The sequence below is a fragment of the Hyperolius riggenbachi genome, chromosome 12, assembly GCF_040937935.1.
Source record: "Hyperolius riggenbachi isolate aHypRig1 chromosome 12, aHypRig1.pri, whole genome shotgun sequence".
NCBI classification, from domain to species: Eukaryota; Metazoa; Chordata; class Amphibia; order Anura; family Hyperoliidae; genus Hyperolius; species Hyperolius riggenbachi.
Window position 1 is genome coordinate 115,791,392 of NC_090657.1, and position 12,863 is coordinate 115,804,254.

Below are 12,863 nucleotides of genomic sequence, written 5' to 3' on the forward strand. Positions count from 1 at the left end.
TCGCAACGGCGAACTTCGGGGAATCGCCGGTAATTGCGATTCAGCAATCGCTAGCGTTCAGCGTGAACGCTAGCGATTGCAAGTGGAAAAGGGCCCTTAGAGAGTCTACAGGTCAATCGGCTGTAGCTTCCGTCAGGCAAAACTACAGCTTTGCCTGACGGAAGCTACTTTTTTTTCTCAACATAAATGACAAATGGAAAACAGCTAAGAAACAGCTGCTGGAAAAAACAAAAGGGACCGGGTGGAGTAAGATTTATTCCCTAGAATAACACACATATCCACCCTATATTTATGTACAAGTAAGGGAAAGGGTATGGAGATGAACATAGTCAAGAACGACGGAGGCAAAATGCTGGGTAGCTAGCTTGATCTAGAAATGTCCTCCTGTCTGTTGCTGGAATACATCAATTGTATCTTCATCTTCCATCTCCAGCTAAAGATAGGGAATAAAAAAACAAAAACGTTACCAACAAGTTCTCTACCAGTTAGAAATGTATGCTTACAATAAACTTTTGTTTAAAAATAAGTGTACTTGTCATTCCAGTTCCAGCATTCTGCATTTGCCTTAAACTGTACCTAAAACCAAGGAAGGAAAAGGAGTTTCACTTACCTGGGGCTTCTACCAGCCCCTCCCCCTGTAGCCATCCTGTGCCCTGAACAGTCCTCAACGATCCTCCACATTCCCCCACCAGGGCTTATGGTGGCCATACATGGTACAATTTTTTCATACAATCTTACCATTTCTGTGTAGGATAAGGGTAAATTAAGTGAATATACTGAAAGGATAAATTAGGCAGTTCCCTTATACTACATACAATTGGTAAGATTGGATGAAAAAATTGTACCATGTATGGCCACCATTAGTTTCACCGATTGGGAGTCGGCAGCCCACTACACCGGCGCGGTCCTGGCCACGCATATCCTTGCTCTCGGTCCTGTCCACAATAGCGTTCTGCGCAGCATGCTATTGCAGACGGGAACTTGAGCAAGGAAACACATGGCCAGGGCCAAAAAGGCTCAGTGTCCCGGAGTCAGCAAAACAAACGAAAGGCGCCGCGGGGGAACGGAGGATCGTTGAGGACCAGGGAGGGCACAGGAAAGCTACAGGGGGCTCGGTAAAAGCCCCATGTGAGTGAAACTTTTTTTTTTTAACTTTAGGTTTCCTTTAAAGTAGAACAAGACGACCACAAACATGCTTATTTTGTTTAAAAAAATACCTGATATCTTGGGTTTGTTACTACTGAAAATATCAAATCCGTGACAAAGTGGTACAACTGATGATTTGGATGTCAGAAAAACGAAGAAAGCACAGATCAAAAAAGGTCTCTTCAATTTATGTAAAATATTTTTTATTGTACAAAAAAAAAAAGTAAGTAATCTCAGACTTAAACAACACCTTAAAGCGAACCTTAAGTCAAGTAAAAAAAATGAGATTTACTCACCTGGGGCTTCCCTCAGCCCCCAGCAGCCGATCGGTGCCCTCGCAGCTCCGCTCCGATGTCCCAGGACCCGCCGGCGAGCACTTCCGGTTTGGCCGTCACCGGCCGACAGGCATGGGAACGCGAGTGATTGTTCGCGTTCCCAGCCTGTATATCGCCCCCTATGCTGCTATTGCGGCCAGGAGGTCGCAATAGCAGCATAGGGGGCGATATACAGGCTGGGAACGCGAACAATCACTCGCGTTCCCATGCCTGTTGGCCGGTGACGGCCAAACTGGAAGTCGTCGCCGGCGGGTCCTGGGACATCGGAGCGGAGCTGCGAGGGCACCGATCGGCTGCTGGGGGCTGAGGGAAGCCCCAGGTGAGTAAATCTAATTTTTTTTACTTGACTTAAGGTTCGCTTTAAAGAAAACCTGAACTGAAAATTAAAAGTCAAAATAAGCATACACAAGTCATACTTACCTTCCATGTAGTCTTCTCCTCAGTGTCTTTCTCCTGTCCCACGTCCTATTTGTTCACTGTGATCAAGGGAATTTTCCGTCCTCCATTTTGAAAATGGCCATTACCCATAACAGCTTTCTGGTCAGCACACAGTTAAACTGTAACATCGCCCACTTGAGCCATAGGGAAACATGGACATTACCTGGTACATTCGTTTTCCTCTCAGCTATAACTGACAGCAACTGATATTTTACTGACAGCAACTGAAATATTTCAGATCTGACAAAATGTTGTCAGAACTGGAAGGGATTATTGTCAGAAGAAAATGGTGAGGTTCTGAGAGGAACTGATGGAAAGGTAACTATGCAATATTCATTTGAAGTTACCTCGTGTTTATTTTAAATATTTTTACTCAGTACAGGTTCTCTTTAAAGGAAAGGTTCAGGGAGGGTGGGTAAAAAATCAAAATCAATTTCCACTTACCTGGGGCTTCCTCCAGCCCGTGGCAGGCAGGAGGTGCCCTCGCCGCCGCTCCGCAGGCTCCCGGTGGTCTCCGGTGGCGCGCCCGACCTGGCCAGGCCGGCTGCCAGGTCGGGCTCTTCTGCGCTCCAAGGCCCGGAACTTCTGCGTCCCACGCCGGCGCTCTGACGTCATCGGACGTCCTCCGGGCTCTACTGCGCATGCGCAGTAGTTCTGCGCATGCGCAGTAGAGCCCGGAGGACGTCCGATGACGTCAGAGCGCCGGCGTGGGACGCAGAAGTTCCGGGCCTTGGAGCGCAGAAGAGCCCGACCTGGCAGCCGGCCTGGCCAGGTCGGGCGCGCCACCGGAGACCACCGGGAGCCTGCGGAGCGGCGGCGAGGGCACCTCCTGCCTGCCACGGGCTGGAGGAAGCCCCAGGTAAGTGGAAATTGATTTTGATTTTTTACCCACCTCCCTGAACCTTCCCTTTAACAGAGGGATATAGAGGCTGCATATTTCCTTTTAAAGCAGACCTGAACTCAGAAAGTCCTCTATGGTCTAAAAGATCAACAGCATAACCTTTCCCCACTTGAGGACCACAGGCTTTACCCCCTAGCGACCAGGCTATTTTTATATTTATTTATTTATTTACAAATTATGCCACTACAGCTTTAAGGGCTCACTGCAGGGCCATACAATTCCGCACACAAGTGATCTCTCACACCTCCCCTTTCTGCCCACCTACAGAGCTTACTGTTTGTGGGCCCTAATAGCTGCTGGGCTGTTTGATTTTTTTTTTTTAAATTAAAAAAAAAAACCACTTTTTTCCCCCCAGCGCCCCCCATCCCCAGCCACCCATCCCCCGTTGATCAGCGGTCATCGGCTTCTAGGTGTAGATTTCTCTTTGCCAGATTGATCAATTGGGAGATAGATGGGGTTTTCTTCCTTTTTTTTTTTTAGAGGCAGTAAGGCGACATGCTAACATGAGGTGACAACAGGGGGCAAATATCGAGCTTAATTAGGTTTATGCCTGTTAGTAATTATACTAATTCTGGAATTAGGACCATCTGTGTATCTAGGTAGTTGCATATTCATATGTCTGACTAAAATGTCCTTATTTCTGTGTACTCCCATAACATGTGGACCAGAGTTCGTTTATGGCTTTTTCAGCAAATAGGGCACATATCTGGGGAGAAGGCAGCTAATTTTCGAGAGGTTAGATACCATCGGGTAAAGCGTTTGTATAAATGTGAAGCCCATTGGGTACAATATCAGTTTGGATACTGTTTTGAGAGCTTGTAAAATTTGGGGCTGGTGAGCTTTTGATTTAAAGGACACGTCCAAGGTGCATAAAAAACAAAAATCCACTTACCTGGGGCTTCCTCCAGCCCCTAGCAGCCGTCCTGTGTCTTCGCCGCAGCCCTGCTCCCTGCCGGTGGCGAGGTCAGGTACAGGAGGCCTACTTGCGCTCCGTGTCGCTCACGTAGTCGCGCTGACTTCATCCAGACTACTGTGCAGGCGCAGTAGTTTTGCATCTGCGCAGTACAGTCTGGATGACGTCAGTGCAACTCCTTGAGCCATATGGTGAAGATGGCCTATCCATACTGTGAGGGCTTGAGTCAGGGCTGCACAAGTGCAGTGAGGAGGCGTCGGCCTTCAGAAGTACTCAAGGACGTGAGTACTTCCAAAGACTGCCGAGGAGCAGAACTTCACTGGGGGGCAGCGCTGTAAAGGGGGATGGTGGGAGCACCAGGAAGATTCTGTGGGATCCTGAACCTTTCCTCTCCATAGGCGATCAAACACTTTCTTTTGTGTGTGTCACTTATGATTTAAAGCACACCTCAACTGAGAAGGCATATTGAGGCGGACATTTCCATTTAACCCCCCGGCGGTATGTATCTTTCTGGATTTTAGGGACTAAAAGCAGTGCAATTTTTTGCAGACTTTAAAGACACTAAAACAGGTTGCTAGAGAGCCTGCAGCAGCCCCTGCACGTTACTCACCTCCCTGGGATCCAGCGATGCAGTTTTCCCTCCATGTGGCACTGTAACCCTGTAGTGAGAGTGCAGTCTGTCGTCATGATGACAAACGGTGATCTCACCCAAAGGAGGCAGAGCCTCCAAAGACAGGAGAATGACTACTGACATCTGGATCCAGGGGTAGGAGAGTTAAAAGGCCCGCTGCACATAGCACTCTGCACAGACCTCCCGGCGGCTACCATGAGTCAGGCTCAGTATTACCGCACCTGGCTTTTTTTTCCCCCCCCACCCGAGCCTGACTTTGTATAACCGCCAAGGAGTTCAAATAATGCATTTTGCCTGGCTGTCCTGCTAAGCCTCTGCCTCTAATACTTTTAGCAGATCAGGTGTTCTGACTAAAGTCTGACTTGATTAGCCACATGCTTGATTCAGGAGTGCGTTTCAGACAATAATGAGACAAAGATCAGCAAAACGGCCAGGCAATTGGTATTGTTTAAAAAGAAACAAATATGGCAGCCATCATATACCTCTCAGTTCTGGTGTCCTTTAAAGAGCAACTGTCACGCATAAAATGAAATCAAAAATAATTTATTTATTTTTATCTGGTAAACAAGTAATACGGATGCTAATCAGGCAATCCAAAAGTTAAAAATCACTCATTTTTCTTCACCATAAAACATAATTCCAGTTTCACAGACTTATTTGGTACATCTGCTACACAAAGGAAGTTGCAGGGCATGCAGGGTTTTCTTTTTTACTTTCCCCTCAGACTTAACTAATACAGCTGGGAGTGTCTGAAGACTGTCTATCATTGCCTGCCCTTCTCCGCTTGAATGATGGAGCTCAGCTCCGACATCAGTCTCCAAGCATCGATCGCCACTAGGAGACTGTTAGATGGCGAAACCACAATCTATTTACAAAGTACAGCGCTGCGATTTAGGAGCTGCAGTCCTGCCTCACACGCGTCTAAGTGAAGGAAGACAGAGGGGCAGGGGAGAGGCGGCGATCCGGGCTGCCCGACGCGCTGAGAGGCAGAGCTACGGCTCATAGCTCTGCCTCTCACAGAAGCGCTGCCCGGATTGCCCCCCGGGGAGTTTGGGGGATTTAGATAGTGTACAGCGTTGGGAAAGCAGCGGTTTAGTTAGGGCTAACATATTAAACATTTGTTAAAGGGATACTATCGATTAACGTGTTTTTTAACCTGAGTTTGAGAGAGTTGCTTAAAGCAGATCCGAGATGAAAAACTAAATATAACAAGTGACTTGTCTATATATCTTATCTAAAGTTTAGATAGTTTACACAGCAAATCTATCTTCAAACCGCTTCAACAGTATATTAATATTTTTTCCTGTATTACAATGGGAGCAGACATGTTTTCTGCTTGTCACTATTACACAATTACACACACAGGCAAGCTTATCTGTATCTAGGCATGCTAATCTGCATATTCTGTGAAAACTCCACTCTTATCTCCTCCATTACACAGGCAACTGATCTGTATCTGCACTGCAGCTCTCAGATTGTGAAAACTCTGCCTCTGAAATCTATAGCTAGTAACACCTTTTTTACCTGCCCAGACTGAAATCCCACAATCCCTTGCAAGCGCCAAGGCACTCTGGAGAAGCTGTGGGTGTGGCTTGTTTAGTTTTTAGGAAATTAGGGTATTAAAACAAAACAAAAACGTATTTGGCTTGAGGAATGCCCTATAAACAATAGGAAAGGAACACAATTATGCAATGAGTAAAAGTTCATCTCGGATCCACTTTAAGTGCTGGCAAATGATGTATACATTTCATTTGCTTAGCTCTTGTTTACTGTAACAAATTCCTTTCACTCTGAACTGTCGGCACTGTCTTTAATTTCTGACGAGAGTTTATGAGGGGAGGGGAGTTTCCCTCACAGTGTAGTTAGTGTTGATCGAACACCTAAATGTTCGAGTCAGTTCGTCCCGATATTCAGCATGTTCGGGCCGAATTCCGAACCCAATGGTGACCCGAATATTTCTGCTTTGCAGGCCAGAAAAACCATACAGAAAAATATGACGGAAACTTCTGCAAAGTGTGTGTGTGTGTGTGTGTGTGTGTGTGTGTGTGTGTGTGTGTGTGTGTGTGTGTGTGTGTGTGTGTGTGTGTGTGTGTGTGTGTGTGTGTGTGTGTGTGTGTGTGTTCCTGGAAAGCAGTCGTAGTACTAAAACCCTAACCCTGTCAGGATAACCCTAATCCTGAAAAGCTGTCGTACTATCAATAGGACCAGCAAAGCAACCGGAGTCGGTACAAAAATCCACCGATTGACTCCTCAGTTTAGGATTCCTCAGACTACTCTAATTTGCATATTACAATCTTGTTGATTGAAAGTATGTAACATGAAATTCGTCTCAACTGCCAACGCTTAGGAATTTTAAAAGACAACTGAAGTGAGAAGGATATGGAGACTGTCATATTTTTTCCCTTTAGTCATAGACTAAAACTAGTCCTTGGTAAGAGTACTTGTAAAAGGTACAGGCCGTAACAAAGAACATCAGGCCCTAGGCAATGTAACTGTGGGTACATGTAAGAGTGATGTGCAGGTACTCTGCAGGGGAATAAGGAGATTCTTCCTCTATTACACATTCTTCATGCACAATCTGAACCAGGTTTATGGGTGATGGACAACACCTCTGTGTTCAATGTGCACAACATTCTCAGTGGATTCCCTGCAGCTCTGTGGGGAGTGCATATGTAGAGTATAGTACTACTGTGTAACAAAGTAAACCTGAGACAGATGTAATTCAAGTTTTATACATACCTGGGGCTTCCTCCAGCCCCCTTCAGGCCAATCAGTCCCTCGCTGTCCTCCTTCGCCACCTGGATCTTCTGCTATGAGTCCAGGTACTTGAGCCAGTCTGGCGTAATGCGCATGCACACACTCCGCCACCGGGAGTGTACTACACCTGCGCAGCCCTGTTGCGCAGGTGCAAAACACTCCTGGCTTTAATTACAGTTTAAATTCATTAGGAGTCGGAGCCGGTGCATTTTTCCCCGACGCCAACTCCGGGCACCCAAAATTGTCCCGACTCAGGCCCGGTTCACACTTGCGGTTCTCTGCCAAACGGACCGGATCCGGATCGGAACCGTACGGTTCTGATCCGGATCCGATCCGGATCTGGTCAGGTTGCATCAGGTGTTCATCAGGATGCGATCCGGATCAGTTTGGCAAAAGATAGTAGAAATAGAATAAACATGGTGGGGTCTGGGAGGTCAGCAGAAGGTGGACCTGTGGAATCAGGCCCTCCGCTGTTTAGCACTCACCTCCACCTCCGACATACTGCCAACATCTCCAGCACGTTTAAAGTCACTGCTGCTCCACTCCAAAATGCTTGCCCATGTGTCCCCATCCAAAATCGCCGCTACAATACGCATAGGAAGTGGGGTAGAACATCCGGATTTTTAGCCAGTGTGTTGTGCGCTCTCCGGTTCTCATTGGTTTGTATTGGCCGGATGGTGCAGTCCGGCTCCGCTCCGGATACGGCTGCCGGAGGAGCCGGACCAAAAAATAGCGCATGTTGGGTCTTCTGCCGGAGTCCGGATCCGGTCCGGATGAAACGGACGCATGTGAACGGACGCATAGGCTTTCATTGCTATGCCGTGCGTCCGTTCTGCATGCGGTCCGGCTCCGGCACGGCGATTCCGGACGGCGACCGCTAATGTGAACCGGGCCTCAGACTCCACAGCCCTGGTTTAAAAGGAAATAAATATGACAACCTCCATCTCATTCTCACCTCAGGTTCACTTTAAACCAATGCATTTTGCCGCCATGCATTGATAAATATTATACAAAGGAGATATTCCTGAAAAGCAGTCCTATTCCTATGTGGGAGGTCGGCAATGCTAACCCAGCACAGATGTTCAGGGTGGTTGGTCGCGGGGTGTTGGGAAGTCGGTTCCAATCCACGATTTATTCATTTTTATTTGTGTCGGATGGTCTGCATTTGCTGTGGAGAGGCTGATACGCCCATCTGTAACGATGCCTCCGGCAGCACTGAAACAACGTTCGGACAGAACGCTGGTGGCAGGGCAAGCCAGCACCTCTATTGCTTGCAGTGCCAGGGGTCTAGCTTAGAGACCCAATAATTAAAGGGGGCTGATGGATCGTTGACCACGGCTATGCCATCTGATATGTAATCCTTGACCATCCTCTGCAGGCAAGCGGTGTTGGAGGTGGAACTGCGCGAACTGACCGTCCGTGAAGGCAGACTTTAGCAGCGACAGTCAGGAGGACAAAGCGGACGGTCAGTGCGGCAGCACAGAAGGGCCATGGCAACTCACTGATAGTACCGCAGTTTGATAGTGCTGCCCAAAAATTATATGCATCCGTGGACCCGGGCAGTGCTGGGAACACAGATTTTAGTACCTAAACACATGATACAACATGTTTTCCGGGGTCTGAGGCACATACAGATGGTCCCGATCATCATCATAGAACTCTTCTCCTGATCCCCCCCCACCTCTGCTAATCCCAACATCCCCAGACACAGACCCCTCATCGTCCTCAACATTAACTTGGGATCCTGGCCTGAGCCCAACCTCCTCCTCCACATCAGGCCCCATCATCTCCTCAACGGCAGCCCTCAATCGCCCTGGCGCCGGACAAAACGCTCTCGTCCGGGGAGGGCTGCTACTGACCACTGGCTGCTGGGGTGGATGTCATAACTTGCGTGGGGCGTTGGCTGTTGCTATTGGGAGTGCTGCTCACAGCGGCGGTCTGTGAGGAACTCATGGTGGGCTCATATGTGTGCGGTGGAGTAGAGCTCATCAGAACAACCTCTGCGCACCTCAATCCCATCTGTTCTTCATGTTCTGTGCAGCCCTCCTGCCATTCCAATTCCTGCGCACATTGCTCCGGGATTTGGGGGTCTTCGTCCTTGCTTTGCCTTTCAGTGATTGGTGCATTTTCATCATCCACTGCCTGTGAAACCGGGCACAAGATTTGTGGCTGTTCCATTGACCTTTCACAGATGGCAGTTTGTGCGGGTGCGAATAGCTCCTCCGAATAGCCCACTGTGTCGTACAAGAATTGTTCAGACTCTGTATTTGGTTGTCGTGTGCATGCTGTAGCTGCTGGTTGTGTCACCTTTGTGCCCACTGGCTCCATATAACTGGCAGAGGACTTCGTTCCTGACAATGATGGGCTGGTGCTTAACCCACTGCTGGACTCTTGAGAGGTCAACCAATTCATTAAATCTTCCCGTTCTTGTGGATTAGTGATTATATTTGAGAACAGAGGCGCCAAAAGAATAAAAAAAACAGTATTTAAAAAAGTTTTAAAAGATTGCGTGGGAGGCAGTGGTGGACTTACCTCCCGCAAGCAGACACTACACTGTGTATTCAAACAAAGGGAATATTTATTGGTATACTCCAAGGGTAGATCGCAACGCGCTTCGCAGGTCAAGCCGCTTCATCAGGCAAATACAGGACGGAGCACACAACTGGGGGTAAGAGGCAACGCATTTGTACATTTCTGAACATACTGCACAAGTAAAAACAGCAATGAGCATCTTAAGGTGAGCAGAATGGGGGGGGGGGGGGGGAAAGGGGTGATCTACAGCATATGTGTAAAAAAAGCTAATATATATCCATATACACATGGAGTAATTGCCAGATAAACAGTTATAAACACTTTTAAAAAAAACATATATAAATATTCACAAACACATCGGAGTGCGTATGTATGCGTGTCCATCATGTTACAGAGGTAGGGGGGAAAAATTAAGCCTGTCTTAAAATACAGATAGTGCTAGTCATGGTTAGAAAAAAAACATCTAGGATTAAATAAAGTGAGTAGCTTACCAGCAGTATGTCCAGGTAGCACTTGGCGCCTCAGTAACCAAGTGCTACTGAACTGCCGTTTTTATAGTGGTGATTCCCACCCCTTACTTCATTAGAATATGGGGCGGGCGCTTGGTTTCCCGCCATGCGTAATTACGTCATTACGCAATGCGCGCATGCGTATATTTGACGCGTCATTGCGTCCCGGGCATGCGTATTTTTAGCCGCATGCGACAGTGGCACATGCGTACTTTCAAGCCGCCATGCGTAGGGCGGCGTGGGAACAGATGTTGCGTCAAAAAAAACGCATGGGGATGCGGATTTGGCTGTCAAGGTTATAAAATAGGCCATAAAATTCTGGTCATCACTGTATGTTATGTAGTTTAGTGCAAATGTCGCTGTATATTCCCGTGTTATAATATAAATAATATAAAAGACATTAGGCTATCGGGATAAGGACCATACTTGTACAGAGAATAGAAGTTGCATAATAATAAAAATTAGTCAAAATATTGGTAATTATAAAAGGAATTAGAAATATACATTACAATGATAAAATCAGGAAGATATAATAAAAACGAACAATAAGAAAACACACAAATTAATAAAAGGTGAAAATACAAAGTATTAAAAGCTCGAACGTATGACGAGGACCGATAAAAGAGGCGACTGGGTTAAAATTACTATTGATTCAATAGGATTAGTGGATTTTTTCTAATTGTTCGTTGAGTCCTTCAGGAATGAGGGTCCTCAACATTTGTGTCCAAAACATCTCTCTCGCTTTCAATATTTCAAAAGCATTGTGCAGTTGTTGGTCAATGGTTTCTATAAGTGTTATATGGAATAGTGTGGGGTCATTGTGGTGGTGAGTGCCGAAGTATCTGGAGACGCTGTGAAGGGGAAAGTTTTTTTAGTATTTCTTTTGTGTTGTCCAATACGACTGCGCGCCGGTTGTGTGGTACGGCCCACGTACTGGAGGTGACAGGGATAGGAGATAATGTATAGGACATATCTGGAGGTACAGGTTATCGGGTGTTTGATTGGATAATTAATCTTTGTGGTGTTGGAGCAAAAAGAGTTGGTGGCATTAATAAACGGGCAGGCCTTACATCTGGTGTTGTTACATGGGTAGCATCCTGGGATATGTTTTTGCTTTGGATTTGTGTTTGCTGTAGTTGTTCGGGGTTTACTAGGTGCTAGAAGGTTACGCAGATTAGGGGCTCTTCTGAAGGTAATCTGGGGTTTTTGAGGAATTGATTGTCGCAAATAGGGGTCTTGTAATGTAATTTGTTTTTTGACTGGGGCAGATGGGCAGCATTGAGGGTGTTTTCTTAGGTGCGCCACCACGGCCTGTACGTGGTCAGGGGAAACACCTCTTCCCCTGCCCCTCCCTCTTTCACTGGATTTCTTCATACCGGTAGTAGTCGTTACTTGTCACAAAGATGACATTTTTTTTATTAAACAATATGCAGCAAAAGTCAGTGAAAATACATGTGGATTGGTGGTACGCAGGTGATTCCACTTGGTGGCACTGAATGTTTTTTTTAACCACCCTGGCGTTCTATTAAGATCGCCAGGGCGGCTGCGGGAGGTTTTTTTTTTTATTAAAAAAAAAACTATTTCATGCAGCCAACTGAAAGTTGGCTGCATGAAAGCCCGCTAGAGGGCGCTCCCAACGCATTCTTCTGATTGCCTTCGGCAATCAGAACTAACAAGGAAGGCTGCAATGAGTGGCCTTCCTTGTTTGGCTTTCTTCGTCGCCATGGCGACGAGCGGAGTGACGTCATGGACGTCAGCCGACGTCCTGACATCAGCCGCCTCCGATCCAGCCCTTAGCGCTGGCCGGAACTATTTGTTCCGGCTGCGCAGGGCTCGTGCGGCTGGGAGGACCCATCGCCGCCGCTCGGCGATCAGGTAGCACACGCGGCTGGCAAAGTGCCGGCTGCATGTGCTCCTCTATTTCATCAAAATCGGCCCAGAAGGGCCTGAGCAGCAGCCATCGGCGGTGATGGACGAGCTGAGCTCGTCCATACCGCTAAGATGGTTAACAAACAATATGCTGCAAAAGCCACTGAAAATACGTGTGGATTTTTAACCACCCTGGCGTTCTATTGAGATCGCCAGGGCGGCTGCGGGAGGGTTTTTTTTTTTTTATTAAAAAAAAAAACTATTTCATGCAGCCAACTTAAAGTTGGCTGCATGAAAGCCCGCTAGAGGGCGCTCCCAACGCATTCTTCTGATTGCCTTCTGCAATCAGAACTAACAAGGAAGGCTGCAATGAGCGGCCTTCCTTGTTTGGCTTTCCTCGTCGCCATGGCGACGAGCGGAGTGACGTCATGGACGTCAGCCGACGTCCTGACATCAGCCGCCTCCGATCCAGCCCTTAGCGCTGGCCGACCCTATTTGTTCCGGCTGCGCAGGGCTCGGGCGGCTGGGGGGACCCATCGCCGCCGCTCGGCGATCAGGTAGCACACGCGGCTGGCAAAGTGCCGGCTGCATGTGCTCCTCTATTTCATCAAAATCGGCCCAGAAGGGCCTGAGCGGCAGCCATCGGCGGTGATGGACGAGCTGAGCTCGTCCATACCGCTAAGATGGTTAACAAACAATATGCTGCAAAAGTCACTGAAATTACGTGTGGATTTTTAACCACCCTGGCGTTCTATTGAGATCGCCAGGGCGGCTGCGGGAGGGTTTTTTTTTTTAATTAAAAAAAAAAAAATTTCATGCAGCCAACTGAAAG

The 12,863-nt window shown here is 47.4% G+C and overlaps 1 protein-coding gene across 1 annotated transcript in view; it reads right to left on the reverse strand.

Moving 5' to 3' along the window:
• Positions 1 to 237: 237 nt before the first annotated feature.
• Positions 238 to 12,863, reverse strand: part of SUMO2 (small ubiquitin like modifier 2) — a 43,903-nt gene continuing 31,277 nt past the window's right edge. Inside the window, exon 4 of the mRNA XM_068264175.1 lies at positions 238 to 433. Coding sequence (XP_068120276.1) covers positions 371 to 433 — 63 coding nt within the window. The 3' untranslated portion in view covers positions 238 to 370. The remainder of the gene's footprint in view (positions 434 to 12,863) is intronic.